At 41.7% G+C, this 23,255-nt stretch overlaps 1 protein-coding gene across 1 annotated transcript in view; it reads right to left on the bottom strand.

The window, feature by feature from the left end:
* Positions 1 to 23,255, bottom strand: part of ANKDD1B (ankyrin repeat and death domain containing 1B) — a 65,126-nt gene that overhangs the window by 19,891 nt on the left and 21,980 nt on the right. The window contains exons 4-8 of the mRNA XM_030323256.2: positions 20,163 to 20,261; positions 19,953 to 20,057; positions 11,004 to 11,102; positions 10,147 to 10,245; positions 4,590 to 4,688 (exon numbers count right to left, since the gene is read on the bottom strand). Coding sequence (XP_030179116.1) covers positions 4,590 to 4,688; positions 10,147 to 10,245; positions 11,004 to 11,102; positions 19,953 to 20,057; positions 20,163 to 20,261 — 501 coding nt within the window. The remainder of the gene's footprint in view (positions 1 to 4,589; positions 4,689 to 10,146; positions 10,246 to 11,003; positions 11,103 to 19,952; positions 20,058 to 20,162; positions 20,262 to 23,255) is intronic.

Genomic DNA, 23,255 nt, shown 5'->3' with positions numbered 1-23,255 from the left:
TCAGCTGATTAGCAACCTTAATTCCATGTGCAACCTGAATCCCACTTTGCCTTGTAATATAACATATTCACAGGTTCCAAGGATTAGGATATGGATAACGTTGGGCGGGGGGCGTGGGAGCATTATTTTGTGTACCTATCACACCATCCTACCTCTTTGTCTCAAACCACAGTAATATTGAGAGGATAAGTGAGCTAGTAAATATGTACAGTAATCATAACCGTCATCATATTCATTCCACAAAAAAATAATTGAGCGTTTATTATCTGCCAGCACCATGTTGGATAGTGGGGAGATATGACAGTAAACAAGATGTCCATTATCACATTCCAGTAGAGGTGGACAATCAACTGATCTATAGATTGGCAGACTGGTAGATCAGTGAATCCGTAGATGGGAGAATAAATCCATTTACTAAATCTAGATGTTATTAGAATAATATCAGCTAATAATAAGTGCAACAAAACAAAGTAAAACAGCAGGGCTGGATGGCTACTTTCTGGTGAGTGATCAAGAAAATCCTCCCAGGTGGGGTGAAATTTGGACCGAGATCAGAATGGTAAGAAGTGCCCGAGTGAAAAGATCTAAATCAGAAACAAGTTTGTGAAGAACCTGAAGCCAGAACGTAGTAGGAAGAGCTGAGGCACTCCAGCACTTTACCCCAGAGACACTACAGGCACTGTGTACAGGGCTTACAGACTTTTTAGGAGCCAAAGAAATGTTTAAAATCTTTAGCAAAAAAATTATTGATTCCAAGATACCAAAAGAAAACGAGGAACTTGAAGTGAATAAATATTTAATTGACATATTCATACCTCATTGACTGTTAAATGTAACAGTCATAAAATATTCATTACATTTGTAACAATTTGTAGGTTAATTTTTTTCACCTCCTCTAATTCCCAAGTATGTAGAGAGTTCTAAGAAACCAGCGTCAGTCATAAATTAGGGGAGTTTATCACAGCCAATAAAAAAGTCTTTGAAAATAATTTACAGCAAAAAAAATTAATGTGGAATGTTGGGGCATTTAAATATGTTTGATAGGATATGAGGGTGGGGTCTCCAGAAATGAGTTGTTAAGGTCTACAAAAGTCTTCACTGAACCAGAGGCATTTAGTATGACCCTGAAGAGCATCTATTGACCAAACTCTGGGCAGTATTACATCCAGCACAAATGGAGGAAGTCTCTGCTCATAGCTAAATCAATTCTCTCCAATCACCTTCTCAGAAATGACCCAGGGGCACCTGGGTGGCTTAGTTGGTTAAGCATTCAACTTCGATTCAGGTCATGATCTCACGGTTCATGAGTTTGAACCCCACATCAGGCTGTCTGCTATCCGTGTGGAGCCAGCTTCAGATCCTCTCTCTGCCCCTCCCCTGTTTGTGCATTCTCTCTTTCTCTCTCTCTCTCTCCCCCCCCCCTCAAAAACAAATAAAGAAGAAGGAAGGAAGGAAGGAAGGAAGGAAGGAAGGAAGGAAGGAAGGAAGGAAGGAACAGATGGATGGATGGATAGACCTTGCTCCTGGAGGGCAAGACTAATCAATGTCAACAGGTGAAGCATTTCCAAGATCAAACACAGTAATCACCTACAGATGGAAGAGCAAAATAGTCTAACTTGCCCCGTAGTAATGTGTCCGTGCTGCATGCTTCCTGGTGCACACAGTTTATTCCCCCAGGGTCTTTGCTGGGTTAGGCTGTTCATCTAGGAAGTGTGCTAATGAACTCAGGGGAAAACTCAAGAAAATGTAAAAGCTCAAAAATGGACTCAGAACAATTTCTGGGCTGCCCTGATGAGGCCAAGACTATAAGGATATGGACAATGTGGGGCCTGTACTCCTAGGCGAGGTCGGGGTGGGTGGGAGTGAGAATGTGAGCATGTGAAAACCATTACAAAGCAAAACCTCTCTGGGGGCCAAACAAAATTAAGTACAGAAGGGAGGGAGGGTATAGAATGATGGAGTCAGCCAAAACGAATGAGCTCAAAGGACCCTGATAATGAGGGAGGCCTTCCCAGGGACTCCAGGGTGGCTGTACATAGTAGGGGGGGGTAGGCAGGGAAGCACTTGGGAATGCCTGAACAACAGCACAGCTCTCTACATTCTGAGGATTTCGTGGGCCCCATGAATTATTAATGTGAGGTTCATTTACTGCATAGATAAGCCTGCAACATCAGTGGGAATCAACTCATAGTATCTTCATTTTCCATTCTCTCCCGCAATCTTGTCCATGGAAATGTAAATTTTAGACAGTAAAAATGTATGTATAAACACATATTGTTTTTCTATTAGGGTTCTATCATAAACATTTTTCAATATTGCAATATATTTAGTGGGGGAGAGATAGAGAATAAGACACAGAATCCAAAGCAGGCCCCAGGCTCCGAGCTGTCAGCACAGAGCCAGACGTGGGGCTCAAACCCGATCACTGTTGGAGCTGAAGTCGGATGCCTAACTGATTGAGCCACCCAGGTACCCCAATCATTAGTATTTTTTTTTTAATTTTTTTTAACGTTTATTTTTGAGACAGAGAGAGACAGAGCATGAATGGGGGAGGGTCAGAGAGAGGGAGACACAGAATCTGAAACAGGCTCCAGGCTCTGAGCCGTCAGCACAGAGCCCGACGCGGGGCTTGAACTCACGGACCGCGAGATCATGACCTGAGCCGAAGTCGGCCGCTTAACCGACTGAGCCACCCAGGCGCCCCTAATATTTTTTAATAGCAACATGATATTCCAAGAAAAATGTGCAGCAAACTTTTATGTGGCTTTCCTATAGACTTCATTGCATATATAGGTTGTATCTAATTCTCAGCCACTGGAAGTAACTTTATTATCTATCTTAATGCATGTAGCTTTTTCCAAGGTTATTCCCTTAACAGAATTTCTCAAGCCTGGGTGAAGGGAAAGTGACAGAATGCTTTTTTCCAAAAGCATTGTACAAAAGTACACTTCCACCCGCAGAATACAAGAATATAAAACATTACTGGTTTGGGACTTTATTCCTGATTCTAGTGTTTAACTTTGTACCATTTGAAAAGGAATTGTCTCTATAGGCATACCTTCAGTGGGGAGGTAACTTCCATCAGCAAAAAGATTATGACTCACTGAAAATGTAGAGGATAGTTATTAGCATTCTTTAGCAATAAAGTATTTTTTTTTTTGAGAGACAGAGGGCAGGGGAAGGGTAGAGAGGTAGAGAGAGAGAGAGAGAGAGAAAGAGAGAGAGGGAATCCCAACCAGGCTCCATGCAGTCAGGGCAGAGCCCGATGTGCGGCTCCATTTCATGAACCGTGAGATCATGACCTGAATCAAAATCAAGAGTCAGATGCCTAACTAACCAACTGAGCCACCCAGGCACCCCAGCAATAAAGCAGTTTGTAATAAAGGTGTGTACACTGTTTTGGGGGGGTCATAATGCTATTGCACACTTAACAGACTATAGTGTAATGTGAACCTAACTCTTACATGAACTGGGAAACCAATAAATTCATTTCACTCACTCTATTATGATACGCAGTGGCCTGGAACCAAACCTGCAATATCTTTAAGGTGTGCCTATACACTGCTCTGCTATGGAGAGAGCTCCAACATTTATTGGCACTTAAAAAATAAACAAGGTGCAGAGCAGCAGACACATGCAGTGTGCTATCCTCTATGTGGTGCCAGTACTTACACACGTGTACATTTTCCATGTAAATGCACGGAAAATTCCTGCAAGATAAGCTATTAATTACATTAATTCTAGGGAGGAGAAATTGAGATGTATAGTTGTAATATGACACTTTTCATCATATACCCTTTGGTACTATTCTGATTTTTTGTTATTTTCATTGCAATTTAAAATTATTTAGAAAAATAGAATAAGAAAGTAAAACCATCTGGAAGCCAAGGCCATCAACCTGGTTAGAATCCTCCCCACTGCCACCAACTGGTCAGATAATCCTGAATGAGTTCCTTAACTTTTCTAAATTCTAATTTCCTCACCAAAAAAAGAAGATAGGTGACAAGGGATCTTAACACCATGAATACAAAAGCATTCTGTATTTACAAGAAGGCTCCATCCTATCCTCTTCAGGTTCCAGACGGACCACGTGGGCTTCCACACAATATTTTTTTTTTGTACTTACTGTGTATAAGCCAGGCATGTATAGTTGTTAGGGAGAAATCAAGGTACAGTGAGAATGTCTCTGTACTTGAGAACAACAACTATCTGTTCCGCTTGCCCCTGTTTTCCAAAATTATAAATATTAATTCTACAAAGGCCTAGTGAGTGGATCAATGCAGGACCAGATTACTCAAAGAACATTTTTTTTTTTTAATTTTTTTTTCAACGTTTATTTATTTTGGGGACAGAGAGAGACAGAGCATGAACGGGGGAGGGGCAGAGAGAGAGGGAGACACAGAATCGGAAACAGGCTCCAGGCTCTGAGCCATCAGCCCAGAGCCCGACGCGGGGCTCGAACTCCCGGACCGCGAGATCTTGACCTGGCTGAAGTCGGACGCTTAACCGACTGCGCCACCCAGGCGCCCCTCAAAGAACATTTTGAGTCCCCCTCCACTGTGTGAGCGAACATGGCATGGAGCACATACCTTATTTGGAATGTTGATATCACTTCCTGCTGTCAGGAGCACTTTGCTGCATTCTTCATGACCTCCTTTAACAGCCAGAAAGAATGGTGTTTCTCCATTCTTAAAAATAAATAAATAAATAAATAAATAAATAAATAAATAAATAAATAAATAAATGGAAAAAAGTTAAAATTAATTGCCCCTTGACATGAAATAAAATTACTTGAGGAACAGCATGCTTTCTCTATACCTTTTGTGCATTACTCTTAATGGATAGCATTTACTGAGCATCTATATGACAACTTATATTGCCAAGACTATATGCCTTGGCAGAGTTAAATGCACAACCCTACGAGGTCAGGATTAATATCCCCACTTACAGATAAAGAAATTAAGCCTTAGCTGAAAAGTGACAAAGCTAGGCTGCAAATCCGGACGTTTGGCTCCAAAGCCTGCACCCATACGGATCTTGTTATTCTGCCTCCTTACAGGGTTTTCATCCACCATTATACTCTTAATCTTTACTATTTTATCTCCAAAACATTTATTGGACACTTACTGCCTGTTGGGCAAAGGCTTTGGGATTGAAATGACAAACACACATAAATCCTGCCCACAAGAAGGTAACAGCCTATTAAGCAAGATAATCATGGAAATATGAATTACAATTCAGTGTGAAACACACACAAACAGAAGCACATTTGTACCAAGTATAGCTTTAACGTTTAAAACTGATTTAAACGATTGTGTGTCATTAAAAAAAAAAAAAACAACAACACAGTAATACTCTTTCTCAGTAATTAAGTTTCCTGAAACTCATTATGATAAATGCTAGTAGGGTAAAGTGAGAGCTTAGTTTAGGCCAAAGCACAGAAAAAAAGGAAAGAACTGGTATCACACAAAAGCCATTTGGATATTATCCCTTTCTCATGCAGATTCTTTCCTGAAAATTTTGGGAAAAAATGCAGAATCCCTTCTCATTCCCTAAACATTTCCCCCCCATGGGCATTATTCTGCTTAAAAATGCATTAGGATAAGTTCAAATGGTTTTACTTATAGCTAATTAGATATGAGGAATCATGTCAAGAGGGATGCAGGGGCATGGAACCAATGTTCCCATCCCAATGAGATGGAAAAACTATATCCAGCTTGCTTTACATGAGTGTCTGGGACAGCCATCTGTTACAGAGGAATTTCTCCTCATAATATGCCTTCTCATTTTCCTGGAAAAGAGATGCCAAATGGCAAACCACAGTGGGAAAAGCATTAGTGAAAAATGTGAAGGAAAGAATTCACACATCATTTAAAATTTTTTTTTTTTTTTATTTGAAAGAGAGATCATGTGTGCACACACTCCAAGAGGGGCAGAGGGGAAGAGAGAGAGACAGACAGAAACAGATAGACAGAGAAAGAGAATCCAAAGCAGGCTCTGTGCTGCCAGCACTGAGCCAGATGCAGGACTCTATCCCATGAACCTGGGATCATGACCTGAGCTGAAATCAAGAATCCAATGCTCAACCGAATGAGCTACCTAGGCGCCCCAAGAATTCACATCTTTAACATATCAGGAGCCTAATAAACATTTGTATCTGTGACCCAACAATCCTCCCTTTAAGAATATACCTAAAGGAAATAGTGAGGAATTCAGACTATGGTTTTTATACAAAGAGGCTCATGACAGCCTAATTTTTAAGAAAAGAAAAAAGGATATAAATAAAATGTCCAAGACTCTTAAAAACTGAGAACAAACTTAGGGCTGATGGGGGGCGGGAGGGAGGGGAGGGTGGGTGATGGGTATTGAGGAAGGCACCTGCTGTGATGAGCACTGGGTGTTGTATGGAAACCAATTTGACAATAAATTTCATATATTTAAAATAAATAAATAAATAAAATAAAATAAATAAAATAAAATAAAATAAAATAAAATAAAATAAAATAAAATAAAATAAAATAAAATATCCAAGAGCTAAAGAATAGTCATATGAACTCTGGACAACCAATAAGAATATATATGCACAGGAACACAAAAAAAATGGAAGGAAAATATATCTGGTATCTCTAAAATAATCATTTCAGTGTGGAGAAAATACAAAACTACTATTTATTTTTATCTTAAATTTTTAAAATGTATATTTCTGGCATATATTTTGTAATGTATTAGTTTAATTATAAATGTGCATATGACAGATGCATGCCCGTATTTCCTTACTGATAGGAGAGTTTGCTTCCAAGACTATTTAGAGACAGCCCCACTAGAGTATATTCACATGGATCACTCCAACTGGTCTGGCAACAGCTTACATTAGGAAACGTAGGCAGCCCATGACTGTATAAAGATTATGGGCCTTATTCAAAGGGCTGATATTATCACTAGACACTTCATTCTCTGCAGATGAAACCTATCATAATCTGCAATTACAGTGTGTTGGACTTTATGAGCTCTCTCTAATGTGCCCTAACTCAAAAATAGCTAAATGGTGGATAAAATCCAAGTGCACACATTCCAGTGGTAAAGTATTAAAACACAGCTGGGCAAGCATGACCAAGACTTTAAATTAAATCCTGTGACTATAGGACTTGATCTCTATATTGATTTGTGAAGGCTAATCACACCTAAGATTTATTCTAGGTGATTCACATTTTTTTTTTCCTCACGTTTCTCACACATCATTAGTAACTTATATTTAAGAAGACCAAATTCCTGAGATCTTTAAATAAGTTAAACCAATTAAACCTGATCATTATTATGCCAGACGGTCAGAAAAGACTGAATGCACACTAAAGTAAACAAATGAAGGCTCTATTTTTGTCCATGATCCTCAAGTGAAAGCTTGGCTTGGGCGCCTGGGTGGCTCAGTCAGTTAAGTGTCTGACTCTCAATTTTGGCTCAGGTCATGATGTCATGGTTCATGGGATGGAGCTTTCAGTGCAGAGCTTGCTTGGGATTCTCTCTCTCCCTCCTCTCTCGCCCCTCCCCTGTGTGCACTCGTGCTCTCTCTCTTTCTCTCTCTCTCTCTCAATAAATAAATCAACTTACGAAAATACAAAAAAAGAAAGCTTGGCTTCAATTCTCCCAAGAACTTGAAAAGAAAAAATGAGGATAATAATATACCACTGATACAAATGATAACCATGAGGCTGCCTGTATGGTTCATCAGTTAAGTATCCGACTTCAGCTCAGGTCATGATCTCACGGTTCGTGAGTTCAAGCCCCACATTGTGTTCTGTGCTGGCAGCATACAGCCTGCTTGGGATTCTCTCTCTCTCTCTCTCTCTCTCTCTCTCTCTCTCTCTCTTTCTCTCTCTCTCTTTCTGCCCCTCCCCTGACTGTGCTTGCTCGCTCTCTTTCTCTCTCTCTCTCTCTCAAAATAAACAAACTTAAAAAACAACAACAAATGATAACTATGATCCCATTTATTGCACCAAGATAACACCAATGATAACAGATGCCACTTATTACATGCCTACCATGTGCCAGGCACTATTCCAGGTGCTAAGTGTGTGCCACAGCCTTCACATTTAAACTTCACTATGGCCTTATGAGGTTATTTGACAGATGAGTAAACTGAGGCTAAGAGGGGCTATGTGCTGAGCCCAAGATCACTTACCTAGAAGAGCGACGGAGCCAGGACCTGACCCACACAGTCAGAGCCCTGCTTTCAATCTCTGGGTGCCCAGATCCGGGGATGCATGGGACTAGCCTGGTGGGCTTCTCTGGTCCAAAGGGAATACAGACTTGGCCCAGGCATCACATATACTCCCTTTCATAGCCTTCCCTTTCCATTAGGTTGCTAGTTTTATGGTCAAAAGCCACCAATACTAAGTCCCATCTTGTTTTATCTGAGATCAGGATGCGTCTCACAATCTTAGTCAACCAGGTAGTGTATGTGATGCTGGCACTACTTGTCATGTGTATGAAATCAGAATGGGTGTTGGCTTAAATCTCAGAAACCATATAGGGTAACCTTAAAGAAATGTTGCATTGCAAGCACCTTTGAAGGCACAGAGGACTGTATTTTGTTTCAAAAAGCAAGGACATCAAGACTGAGTAAGAATCAAGCTCAGTGTGAAGTTTACAAACCAACTTATTTATTTGTTCCTTTATATGTGTATAATAAAAAATCTAAGGTAAACATCTAAGAAACTCTTTCCATAAGTATAAACTATTCTAAAGGACAAAAAAGCTGCTTGTCTGTGTCACTGTTTAATTGGCAGCATTATTTTTTTCTTAGTGTTACATAAAATAATGATATACCTCACAGTCATCGATGTCTTCAATGATTATATTACCTCTTAGAGTATTGCTCAGAGAGGTATTAAGTTTAGAATTTATCAGGGGCGCCTGGGTGGCGCAGTCGGTTAAGCGGCCGACTTCAGCCAGGTCACGATCTCGCGGTCCGTGAGTTCGAGCCCCGCGTCAGGCTCTGGGCTGATGGCTCAGAGCCTGGAGCCTGTTTCCGATTCTGTGTCTCCCTCTCTCTCTGCCCCTCCCCCGTTCATGCTCTGTCTCTCTCTGTCCCAAAAATAAATAAAAACGTTGAAAAAAAAAATAAAAAAAAATAAAAAAAAAAAGTTTAGAATTTATCAGAACGTTAAACTATGAAGTCCAAGAGGACTCCATTCACCTGAGTTTCCAAAGAGCCAGTCCAAAAATCATTGACTCAAAGGTTTAAAGTGACCACCTAGAGCAGATCTGCCTCCCTGGCACAACTTCTCCACATAAGCCTTATGCCCAGTTTCTATCTCCCTACCCTCCACTGAACCCCAGATAGTTTCTATCTCCCCACTGCTCCCCACCTGAATGTCTGCCCCCCTCCCAGGTGCCTCATCACAAACCCATTCAAAACCCTTGTTACTGATCTCACCCACATACTCTGCCCTGTGCTCACAGCTTAGGGGGGGCACCCCACCCTCCCAGTAGTCCAAACCAGTGAGTCAGGTATCAGAAAGTCTTCTCTCTCCCTAATTCTGGTCACAAATCCTGTGGCCTCTGTCTCCTCCTATTGCTTCATCCTATTTGCTCCTTGTAAGTGCCCTGGTGACAGGTTTTCCATAGTTCTTGCTTCAGCAATTTCCACTGTCACCTGACTGGGGTCCCCACCTCCAGCCTCTGCAGGCACCAAGCCCCCACTTCAAACCACTGGGACAGTCACAGACCTGTAACCAACACAGAGCTCATTCCTCTCTGCTGCTTAACACCCTTCAAGGTCTCCACTATCTTCAAGTCAAAGCCAAGGTCTCCTGGTGAGCACAGCCTTTCTGTATCTCTATGCCTTGGCCCTCTCAGCTCCCACCTTTTTGAATGCCCTTCTTGCCCTTAGACTTCTAGAATAAGAATACATACTCTCTCCAGAATAGAGTACATATTCAACAAATATTTTTTGAGTCAGTGGGTAAATAAATGAATGGACTAACAAATGACTTGCTGGGATACTTTAGAGAAAAAAGAAGGAATCTTGTAACATCACATTTTACACTCTGTGGCACTAACATCTTTGTTTTCCTCCCATGAAAGCCATTCCTCCCACCCTTCCACTTTTGAGTCTTGTGCCCACCCCTAACGAGCACCTTCACATACCTCATTGATCTCATTTATTTCTTGCTGCTGGGTTAGCAGCACATGGACCGCAGGACTGTGACCATGCTTTGCTGCAAGGTGCAGGGCAGTATTTCCCTCCTGCAACAGAGACAAACTCACCATAGAGTCCGCTGCACTGAGCAACATGACCCTCCAATGGTCAGGACTGTAATGAGGTTTCTGAGGGGTTTCATTTAGGTTAAAGCTGTGGTCCAGAGTGTGGGCCACATTATCCACAGTTTCAAGTGAAATTTATAATTTTTTACAGTTTCAAATGAAAAGACATAGTTGATCCAACAAGTGGGAAAACACCATCCATGCCCCTCATTCTACCTTTGCTGCTAATTTGCTAGCAAAAGGTGAAACAATAAAAGCAATTCACATAACCTATGTGAAGATAAACTGGTGAAAAATTTCTGGGAGATAGTTTTAGCAATGTATACCAAACAATTTAATGTGTATAACTTTTGAGCCCACAATTCTATGTATACATACGAATTTCTCCTAAGAAAATAATCAAAGATGTGAATATAGATATGGGTGTCTATCAGGGTTTCCCTCCCCAGTCAGGTAAGACTGACTCTTCAGCAGACCTCAAGGGACAAAGAGCACTGGAATTGACAGTGGAAAAAATCCATGTAATCTATTGAGTTCGCAAACATTTATTGGGTGAAAACTGGCAATCTGGATGATCCACTGCCAAAGTGGGTTCATTTCATCTGGATATTCCATTATTCTGACTGTAGTAACAAGTGAACAAGTCCATTCCTGACCAAAATGCCATCACCAAATCTATATACCAGCTGTCACCACCCCCTTTCTCTCATTCTCAGCAAAGAAATAAAAGTCCAACTCACCTTGTCTTTTTCTGAAGTATGTAGATTAAGGAAGATAAGTTTTTCTATCATTTCAATGTGGCCCCTCTCAGCTGCCCAAAGAAATGGTTTTCTTCCTTTCTGAAAATAAATCACAAACCTCCAGTGTTTATTATACATTTATTGAACAAGCAACACAACAGAGAGAGGCAGAGCACAAGCAGGGAAGAGGGAGAGAGGGAGACACAGAATCCGAAGCAGGCTCCAGACTCCGAGCCGTCAGCACAGAGCTCAACATAAGGCTTGAACCCATGAATCATGAGACCATGACCTGAGCTTAAGTTGGACACTTAACCAACTGAGCCACCCAACAGATGGTGCCCTATCTAACTCCAGATATTTTAAAGGAGGAAGAAAAGATAGTTGGGGGGGGGGAGGGGAATGGAGACAGAAGTATTTTCTTCATTTAAAGAAAACACTCATGAGGGTGCCTGGGTAGTTCGGTCGGTTAAATAACCTACTCTTGATTTCCACTCGGATCATGATCTCATGGTTCATGGGATCAAGTCCCCTATCAGGCTTTGTGCTGACAGCACAAAGCCTGTTTGGGATTCTCTCTCTTTCCCTCTCTCTCTGCCCCTCCCCTGGTCACACGTGTTCCCTCTCTCTCAAAATAAATAAATAAACTTTAAAAAAATAAAGAAAACACAAATTGGCTTGCTGTGTTATTAACCAAAGGCTTAGAAAAATGTCTGAAATGTGAAAAACAAGATACAAGCCTCTTTATAAGAAGGTTCCTGAATCTGAATCTGAGATTTGTTATCTGATCTGCTAATGCAGGGTAATCAAAAGATCATGGAGACTGTTAACTTGAGATAACAGCACATGACTCCCCCATAACTGGGAAAAAAAGGAAAAATGTTGAAATAATAAATGGCAAAACAAAATGTCCACGAGGATCAGCCCTATGGAGCTCTCCATTCACACATATATGGAAGTTGGAGAAACAAAATGGTGCCAAAAAGTTCACCTAATTCATTATTCTTGAGCCAGACCTGTTTGCCAGTGAGGCCTACATCCCCAAGCTTCTATGCTGGAAGGCCTGACTCTCATTGTCATTCTCATAAAGTCACTAAGGAAGGGCAAAGAGAAGGAACAGAGACTGCTTCGACCCCCAGTCTTCTGTTAGCAAGTTAGACCCCTAATTGAAGAGAATTTAGTCTTGAGCCATGAACAACATTTTGGAAATGATAGACCAAAAATTATTGAATCTAGGTTATTCAAATATATGCAAATGGAGACAAAAGGTTCATATAAAAAAATGACAAAAAGAGATGTGAGAGACATGATTATACACTACATGAAAACATTTAGTCACATACCTTTATAAATTATTCATTAATTTATTCCACAATTACTGAGCATCTATGAATATGCCAGATATTGTGCTCAGCCACAGAGTGGCTGGGATGAAAGATACACTGCCCCATCCTCAAGAAGCTCAGAGTGCAAAAGGGAAAATGGACACATGAGCAAGCAATGATAATGAAATATAGGAATTGAACCCTGGTGACACGCGGGAGTACTTAACTCAGCATGAATGTGTGCTTGTGGGTGGGGAGACAGGTGACAAGAAATGAAGAAGGCAGCCTTTTAAGATCATGAATGCACTGGGATGGGAGAAAAGAGCACTGGTGATGTTTCCTGCCCATCATCTTTTCCTCTAGAGGGCCTGTTTTTTTTGTGGAGCTGTTAATTACAGGCTCCTGCCTCTTCCACAATATATCCCTTGGTCACACTGTTTGGTTCAGGTATGGTCACATGCCACGCCAGGCCAATCAGGGTCAACCGTGGGATTATTTTTCTGCGCATTCTATTTGTAGTCTAGAATCAGCAGCAGCTAAGCCATCAGCAGTCCTCCCTGTTACCTGATGAGGACAATTTGCCTAAGAATAAAGCCAGCATAGTGGAGAGCAGAGCTGTAAATGGAAAAAGAGACAAGAGCCCTGTTGACATCATTTGCGCTGCTGGATTCAGACATAACTAAAATTGCCTGTGCCTAAAGTGTCTAACTGAATGAGTCAATAAATTCCTTTTTTTTTTCCCCCCTTTAAGTAGTTGGAGTTGAGCTGCTGTCACCCCTCACTAGCAGGGCTTCCTTAAAGCAACTGCCCTATCTCAAAGATTTATGAGAACGACTTCAATGCCCACCAGAGGGTCTTTTTGGCTTCAATTAAAGATTTCAGAATAACGGAATTATCACCGGCCACATCTGACACCACTTTACTCTGAAGATATGGGACACAAACCACAGCTGGCCAAGGTCAGCCGTTCCTCTTCATACCATGTCCCTACAGAGTTGTCCAGGAGCTGCTGCCTTTGGCCCCCCAGGTGATAGCTCAGTTGCAAGGTGACAAATCTACAGTGGACAGGCAATGGAGCCACCCTGTCTAGAAGGATGGTGCCCCACAGGAATAAATACCCCAAGCATAGCTTCCAGATCCCCACAAGGGATGTGCTCCATTAGTTATAAGTCATTACAGTCAGGGAAGCCCAAACCCAAAATATGGCTTCCCCCCGGTGATGATAGTGCATCTGTAGTTCCTCCAAGTCCAGATGCAATTTGCCAATTAGAGGTCATTTTTATCATAAACAACGCTAATCTTGTTTGCAGTAACACAGAGCTGGAAAGTTAACTAACGTTTAAATTCTCAGGCAGAAGGGGCGCCTGGGTGGCTCAGTCGGTTAAGCGGCTGACTTCGGCTCAGGTCATGATCTCGCGGTCCGTGAGTTCGAGCCCCGCTTCAGGCTCTGTGCTGACCGCTCAGAGCCTGGAGCCTGTTTCAGATTCTGTGTCTCCCTCTCTCTGACCCTCCCCCGTTCATGCTCTGTCTCTCTCTGTCTCAAAAATAAATAAACGTTAAAAAAAATTTAAATTCTCAGGCAGAAGCAAAAGGGGTCTTATTAGCCCTTTACCCACAGAAACCATAAATGATACATGAGGGTGTTGTGTCCCAGAGTAGACATTTACTGCTTTTATGTCTATGTTTCTTCTAGTAACAGCAGGTTCATTTTCCTTTTGAGAACTTCCCCACTTATACAGACACCATTTATCCATTTAGTGCTGTCAACTGCCAGGTTTCACCCGCCACATGAAGTGATCACTTTAACCCACGCTGGTCACAGTGATTGGTCCAGGATTAGGTAGATGATTCAAGCAGGGCCGAAGAGAGTTGTTTCTGAGATTTATATATGCACATTTATTTTTTTCCTAAAGTTTATTTATTTTGAGAGAGTATGTACACATGCATGCACAAGCAGGAAAGGAGCAAAGAGAGAGAGGGAATGGGAGAATTCCAAGCAGGCTTTGTGTTGTCAGCACTGAGCTTGACATGGGCCTTGAACTCACGAACTGTGAGATCATAACTTGAGCTGAAATCAAGAGTAGGATGCTTAAATGACTGAGCGATCCAGGCACCCTATATATGATCATTTAATGAGAGAAATTTTCTTTCTTGTGAATAAAAATCCATAAGAATATCCCCAAGAATATCTTGAAACTGCTAGCAGCCATCTTTCCCACCTTGTGGAGAGTACCAATAATGCCAACAGAGACAATCGAGAGTTGGAGAGGGAGAAAAAAAAAGGGGGGGGGGGCTGGATCCAGCCGTGTCTGAAGCCATTCAGATACACCCTCCAACTTTTTAGTTAGGAATAAATAAATAAATTGCTTAATCTAGATTAAACTGGATTTTTATCACTCATCGCAGAAAGAAGTCTCACAGATACATATTTAGTAGTATGGGAACGAATACTACTAGAAGTACCAGGGGTCCGTTGAACTTTAAAAAGGCCTTACTCTTACCCTTGGCTAATACAAAGGCTTGCATTTCTGCATGGCCAAACAAAGTGACAGAGGACCCACCCACAAAGAAAGCCTAGTCTGGGAAGAAATGGGAGGTTATCAGAGTTGAAACATTTTTCCTCACCAAGAAAACAGCTATTACTTTCAACTTTGGATGCCCTTTAAAAATGTGATTATCAAGGGGAAAAAAATGTGAACATGATATTACACAAAATAAGGGCATTTAAAGTAATCTATATTTTAGAAATGTATCAAAAGGCAGCATAAAGAAGGAAGAAGTGACAGTAAAATGAGATATAAATCTTTTCTCTCATCTTAGTACATGTTATTAGGAAAAATAAGAACTTTAAATTTTTTTTTTCAACGTTTATTTATTTTTGGGACAGAGAGAGACAGAGCATGAACGGGGGAGGGGCAGAGAGAGAGGGAGACACAGAATCGGAAACAGGCTCCAGGCTCTGAGCCATCAGCCCAGAGCCTGACGCGGGGCTCGAACTCCCGGACCGCGAGATCGTGACCCGGCTGAAGTCGGACGCTTAACCGACTGCGCCACCCAGGCGCCCCAGGAAAAATAAGAACTTTAAAAATACTTGTCTTTTTCCTGTTTAAATACTGTTTCTTACCATGTCTCATTTCATTTTTTACCCATCCAATCCTTTTAAAATGATGTTCAAGTCGACCTCTATGCAGTGCAGCCTCACAGGACTCCTGCCCACTTGCAAGGCAGGGAGATTTTTCAGTCAGGGCAATGGAATAGTGGTGTCAGAACCCCAAGCTGCAGACAAATCACAATGCCTCCCAGCTCAGGATGCTGATTGCCTTCCTTAATTAATGAGCACAAGAAGGGGCTAGAATTCCTTTTTCCTTTATTAACACAATGTATATTTAACCTAACATGTTTTAATTCAATGCATTTAAATTGTTTGCATGTGAACAAATCTAAGGGGTTAAAATTGTTAATTTGAGATTATTTTGGGGGCACCTGGGTGGCTGTCAGTTAAGCTTCCGACTTGGGCTCAGGTCATGATCTCATGGTCCATGAGTTCAAGCCCCGCGTCAGGCTCTGCACTAACAGCTCAGAGCCTGGAGCCTGCTTTGGATTTTGTGGCTCCCTCTCTCTCTCCAACCCCCACCCCCACCTTCTCATGCTCTGTCTCTCTCTTTCTCAACAAATAAATAAACATTAAAAATGTTTTTGAAATTATTTTTCATTTTGAAGTTTACTACCAGGATTATCAAATTTGACAAGTTACCAAATTAAACAAAGATTTCATAAACAGCCATTCAATAGGCACCTGAAGTCCAAACTGACTCTTCTTGCCCATAGAGATCCCGGAGGTGGTGCCCTGGAGAGCCTCTTAGAGGAGGCCAGGGAGGACCCAGCACAAAGTCCTCCAGTGCCTTGTGTGTAGGTCTACACCCCATGGCAACTCTCCTTATCCTGGGACCCTCACAACAGAACCCCAACATAAGGAAAACACCAGGAGATTCCTTAATAACTAGAGATTGGAGAGGGAAAAATAAGTTTCCATGAAGTAAAAACTACTGAAGGAGCAGCGTGTTAAATATGCAGTCATGGACCTAGGGTGGGTAGGATGAGCTCTCCCCTTGCACACTGGAACCCTTAAATATTGGCCTCAGGTCCATACAAGAAAATCTATCTTTTCAAATCCTCTCATGCTCATTATTCCCAACACTCCAAAATGGGACGCTTCTTTGCATTTTGACCTCTAAAGACTTCCTATATTCATTTGAACCAATGGAAGTTCCCATTAAGTATGCAGCTGAAACCAACCTTACATTGTACCACCAAACTCTTAGATTCAACAACTGTGCATATACTCTAAAGCCATTCCTTTCTGTGTCCCTGCTCCACTCCAAACATTTTGAGTGCTTATTTTTGACCACTAGATGGAAGTTTACACGTAGATTCAGAACATCTACACTACTTCACCCAAAACTTCTCCCAGCTGCTCTACTCTCTCTCCCCTGGAGAGGACACATGATTTCCCAAGCTATGGACCTGAAAGAAACCTCAAAGTATTTTCCATGTCTTCCATCTCTCCCATCCCCACCCACACTCTCCTGGGCCTAGTGACATCCCTTTTATTAATAAAGACCGCCTCCCTATAAGGCTTTCCTTGTTAGCTTTTGGAGTTCCCTCTGGGCTAGAGAAAACAATCTTACTAATACTGGTCAGGTAAACAGGCTCTCAATCACATTCTGCCGATAAGAAAGTAGGCAAGAGGGCCAGCTATGAGGGTGAAGCAGTTTTTTCTATCAAATGCATTCAATGAGTTCCACAATACTTTTAAGTAAACACAGATGGCTAATCCAAAGATGAATTAATAGATCCTGAGCTCCTGATCCCAGTTCATACTGGATTTTGCCAACGTCCTTGAACCCCACTCACAGATCTCAGAAAAAGAGTAGACTTTGTCTTTTGCATTGATCCACTTAGGTTTATTTAAAACTAAAATTGGATTCAGAGATTCCTTTCTCCCAAATGAGCCAGTGGAGTATTTATTTGTTCATTCCTCATATGTCTCTGAATCCATCTTAATTTTAAGATCTCTCAGTGGGGGGGGGGGGGCACCTAGATGGCTCAGTCAATTGAGTGTCAGACTTCAGCTCAGGTCATGATCTTGCAGCTCGTGGGTTCTGTGCTGACAGCTTAGAGCCTGGAGCCTGATATGGATTCTGTCTCCCTCTCTCTCTACCCCATCCCCACTCACGCTCTTTCTCTCTCTCAAAAATAAATAAACATTTAAAAATTTTTTAAAAAAGATCTCTCAGTTGGACATGTGGTTCTGCACAGTCTGCTGCCAGGGCTCCCCAGTCTTTTTCCCACCAGACAGAGGAGGAGGAAGAGGGGTGGGACAGGACAACCCCAGAGCCAGCTACAGAGACGGTGGGCAAGAGGGCTTCTGGCCAGCAGAAGTTCCAGATGTGAAGGCTCCCCACAAACCTGCTTTGGTCTTTGAGTCCCTTCAGCCTATTGATCCTCCCATACACAGCTGTCTACTGTCAAAGCAGCTGGAGCCCACTGAAAAGGAAGACCGTCATGTGTCTCATAGATACCAAATATCTGCTGAATGGAATTGAGTGGAATTCATTCACAGGTCACATCCCTACCTAGCATCAATCAAACCAGAATGATCTAATGTCCGCACTGTGACACTAGATGCTACCTATCTATCTGATTTTGAGGAAATCAGACAATGCATTTTGCCCTATCATTACTGTTATAACAACTACATTTAGTGAGCACTTACCACGTACGAGACTCTTTGCTAAGTGTTTTATAGTCATTAACTCATTTAAACATCTCAACAGTGGCTGTTCCAATACTGCTACATAAGAATGGCTTAGGGGTGGTATCTGATTAGAAAAGGGTGGTAGAATGGCTTACAGTGAAGTTCAATGGCATAGGCATTTTTTACATAAAATTGAGGAAATGTCAATACTCTATATCAAACCATAGAGGTATTGCCTCCCCAATTATCCCTTGTAGATACCGAGGCTTTCAGCAGTCAGAGAACTTGCTTAAAACCGTGTAACTAATACATGCCCAGACCACAGCCCATGTCTGTCTGCCTCCAAGCTGTAAATGTACAGATGCTCAGTCATACTCAGAGGAAGTAAAAGAAACTTATAGACTTCATTTGAACAAATTACCGTTGTTGTTGTTGTTTTTAAGGCTGGAGTCAGACAAGAATGTGAACGTTTTTTTACAAGAGGTGAAATGAGGTATTACTGATTAATTTATGGAGAGACTTTTATGGAGACTATTGTAGGCACAGTGAAAAAGAGGTCCCATTTGAAATCAAAACTTCAATCTCACAGGGTATACTCCCTTATGAAAAAGGCCTAGAAGAAGATATTCCAGGGAAAAGACAGTTCATGACACAGGAGGAATGTCCACAGTCATCTGAGAAGAGAGACAGGACAGCACGGTGACTGAGGTCAGCGAGACCTGAATTCAAATTCTGACTCTCACTGTCCAACTCTGGGATATGGATGAGGTACTCAGCCTTTCTGAGCCTCAAATTCATCACCTTTAAAAATAAGCAAAATTTGCGGCACCTGGCTCGCTCAGGTGGTTAAGCATCTGACTTTGGCTCAGGTCATGATCTCAGAGTTTGTGAGTTCAAGCCCCACATACAGCTTTGTGCTGACAGCGCAGAGTCTTGAGCCAGTTTCAGATTCTGTGTCTCCCTTTCTCTGTCCCCGCCCCCCCCCCAGCTCTGTCTGTCTCTCCTGCAAAAATAAACAAACATTTGAAAAAAAAAAAGCAAAATCCAGGGCACCTGGGCAGCTCAGCCAGTTAAGTGTCCGACTTCAGCTCAGGTCATCATCTCACAGTGTGTGAGTTTGAGCCCCATGTCAAGTTCTGTGCTGACAGCATGGAGGCTGGAGCCTGCTTCAGATTCTGTGTCTCCCTCTCTCTCTGCCCCTCCTCCATTTGCATTCTCTCTCAAAAATAAATAAACATTAAAAAAATTAAAAATAAGCAAAATCCTGCTGTATAGGATTATTATGGGAATTAACGAGAATTCATTCATTTAGCAAAGATTTGTTAAACCATATACACCAGGCCCTAAACCTCTCAATGAAATAATGTAAGTAAATAGCTTTCCTTTGTACCTAGCACACCAATAAATACTCAACAGGTGGTAGCTGTTATTATATATCTACACATGAAAAGAAAAGGAATGTAGACAAGTACAGTAAAATTGCATTATATTCCATGGCTCATTACTACATACACTTGGGCCAAATACACTCCAAAAAGGCCAAGCATAATGTAGTAAAATGAAAGCATAAATTCTAAATACAAAATAGGGTGGATACTGTCTACACCCAACCAGGATGAGAGAGTAAAGGGGGAAAAAAGAACTTAGCGGCTTCCTCAATACTCCTCATCCTCCCCACGTGCAGATGCCAGGGTCACCACCAACACCAACACTTCTCATCTGTTCTGCCGTCTGCCAGAGTGACGGAGGAGCTGGGTACAGGGCCAGGTCTGTCTGTGCTGACTGCTTTGGCAGCTCTAGGAGGAGTAGGAAGAAAGAGGAAGGTAGGTGGACGTGTACATGGGACCTATCCTACCAGAGCAAACATACCTCATCGGGCTGGTTCAGGTCCTTCAAGTGCAGATCTTGAATGAGGTACTCCACAATGCGTACATTATTGTTCTGAGCTGCAAAGTGGAGGGCATTCATTCCATCCTGAAGAGAGCCAAGGTAAGGGACATAATTACACAAGAATCTTAAGACTTCCCCAACACACACTGGTACAGTGAGGACCATTTTCAGGAGTGACCCACATCCCACCTGATTCTTGGCTCTCTGGTCTGCTCCAGCTCTAACCAGCATGAGCATGATCTCAAGACTTCCAGACCAGGCTGCAAGGTGAATTACTGTCAAGCCGTGCTTCCCCAAGAAGAGAAAAGAGAAGTATCACTTGGATGAGCCACAACACATTATTTCAGTCAACAAAGACCAAGTTAATACTGAAATGTTGAAAATGAAGAAATAGGGAGAAAATTTAATATTCAGTAAATGTAATATTTCAATTCTATGGGGGAGAGGAATACATTTTAAATTTTTTTTTCAACGTTTATTTATTTTTGGGACAGAGAGAGACAGAGCATGAACGGGGGAGGGGCAGAGAGAGAGGGAGACACAGAATCGGAAACAGGCTCCAGGCTCTGAGCCATCAGCCCAGAGCCTGACGCGGGGCTCGAACTCACGGACCGCGAGATCGTGACCTGGCTGAAGTCGGACGCTTAACCGACTGCGCCACCCAGGCGCCCCAGGAATACATTTTAAATGGTGCAAGGACAAGTGGTTCTCCATAGGGAAGAAAATAAAATCAAAATCCTGTATCATATTATACACGTAAAAAAGCACACAAAAAGTACATATATTAGAAGAAAATCTAGACTGTAAGACACAGTGTCTTGATCTACAAGTTACAAAAGGAAAGACTGATGAAATCAATAAATAGATTTTTCAAAATGTATCTTAATAAACATAAGTGGTTACTTTCTCTAATACATGAAGCCTCTTACAAATCAACAAAAAGAACGCAATTAAACCAATTGAAAAAGTGTACCCCCAAAAAGGTGCTCTCTTAAGGTATTAGTGGAAATGAACCACTTTGGTTTCAGCAATTCGGCAACATCTACCGAAATTTTAAATTCAACAAGCAATTCTACTGGGAATCTATCCCTTGAAAATGAGTTTTAGGACCTAATGTTATATAAACAAGGATATTAACTGTAACCCTCAAAAATGAGAGCAAAGGGGGCGCCTGGGTGGCTCAGTCTGTTGAGCGTCCGACTTTGGCTCAGGTCACGATCTCACGGTCCGTGAGTTCGAGCCCCGCGTCGGGCTCTGGGCTGTTGGCTCGGAGCCTGGAGCCTGCTTCCGATTCTGTGTCTCCCTCTCTCTCTGCCCCTCCCCCGTTCATGCTCTGTCTCTCTCTGTCTCAAAAATAAATAAACATTAAAAAAAATTAAAAAAAAAAATGAGAGCAAAGGTAAATGTCCATTAGTAATAGGAATGCTGAACACATTAGGGAACAGTGACACCACATCAGGCAGCCATAAAAAATAATGAGTTGGAGGGGCACTGGGGTGGCTCAGTGGGTTAAGCATTTGACTCTCAATTTTAGCTTAGGTCATGATCTCAGGTTCATGAGAGTGAGCCCCACACTGGGCTCTGTGTTGACAGTGTGGAGCCTGCTTGGTATTCTCTCTCTCCCTCTCTCCCTCCCTCTCTCTCTCTCTCTCCCTCCCTCCCTCCTCTTTCTCTCAAAAATAAATAAATAAACATTTTAAAAAGGTGGGTACATAGGTAGATAGATGCTCAATACCTAGATGGATATGGTTATGAGTATGAGGAAAAGTACAGATATAAACACACATACTCTGCATTGTTAAATGTAGTCACTGGAGAAGGAGTATGTACACAAAAAAGAAAAAAAACAGAGAAGACTGAAGTTATAAAAAGAATCCCAATATATATACCTTACTTGAAATATTTTCTCCGTATAAAATAATATAGGTGCATATGTGCATGAAACAGACTATCAGAGACTTTATCAGGAACCTTTAGGGATGCTGTAGGCAGTTAGACTCATATACTCAATGTGTAGGAGAAAAGTGTGAAAGGAAATAGCTAACAATTAACATTGGCTATCTCAGTCGGATAAAGGGTTAGTATCCAAAATCTATAAAGAACTTATCAAACTCAACACCCGAAAACCAAATAATCCAGTAAGAAATCGGCAAAAGGCATGAACAGACATTTTTCCAAAGAAGACACCCAGATGGCTAAGAGACACATGAAAAGATGCTCAACATCCCTCATCATCAGGGAAATATAAATCAAAACCACAGTGAGATACCACATCATACCTCTCAGAATGCTAAAATTAACTCAGAAACAACAGATGTTGGCGAGGATGTGGAAAAAAAAAGGAACACTTTTGCACTGCTGGTGGGAATTAAACTGGTACAGCCACTCTGGAAAACAGTATGAAGTTTCCTCAAAAAATTAAAAATAGAGCTACCCTATGACCCAACAATTGTACTACTAGGTATTTATCCAAAGGATACAAAAATGCTGATTCAAAGGGCACACACATCCCAATGTTTATAGCAGCACTATCAACAATATCCAAATTATGGAAAGAGCCCAAATGTCCATCTACTGATGAATGTATGAGGAAGATGTGGTCTCTGTGCGTGTCTGTGTGTGTGAATGTGTATGTAAATACACACCATGCATGTATATCTACAGACACATGCACACACACACACACACACACACACACACACACGGAATATTACACAGCAAGCAAAAAGAATGAAATCTTGCCACGTGCAACAAAGTGGATGGAACTAGAATCTATTATGCTAAGCAAAACAAGTCAGAAAAAGAGAAATAGCTTATGGTTTCACTCATATGTGGAATTTAAATAACACAATTGTAACCTAAGATGCATGGCCCCGATGCTAAGAGCTCCAGGTTCGAAGTGGGTGGCATCCCCGAATCTTGGGAACAGGCACACTAGATGAATGGAGGATCTAGATGTAAACAAAGAATCCCAGGTGGAGGTGGTACTTTGGGGATAATGATAGGCATCAGCTCTTCGAGCTTCTTATCGATGGGAAGCTCTTCCTGTGCAAATATTCCCCAGGGGAAGTTATTGACCTTCTTGCTTACGACCAGACTGGTGCTAAGGCCAGATTGTCACTGACTCTGGGCCTTTTACACTTTACAGAGCATTCTGTGCAACTGTGAGTGTAATCCATGACGCATGCTCACAAACTGCCCTAGGCATGTCAGTTTCATGTCACAAGACATAGTATTATGAACTCTTCTATGGGGAAATTTACATCTGTGAGTAGTGATTCT

The sequence above is a fragment of the Lynx canadensis genome, chromosome A1 (assembly GCF_007474595.2).
Source record: "Lynx canadensis isolate LIC74 chromosome A1, mLynCan4.pri.v2, whole genome shotgun sequence".
In the NCBI taxonomy this organism is placed as follows: domain Eukaryota; kingdom Metazoa; phylum Chordata; class Mammalia; order Carnivora; family Felidae; genus Lynx; species Lynx canadensis.
This window is presented reverse-complemented; position numbering and strand designations above follow the sequence as displayed.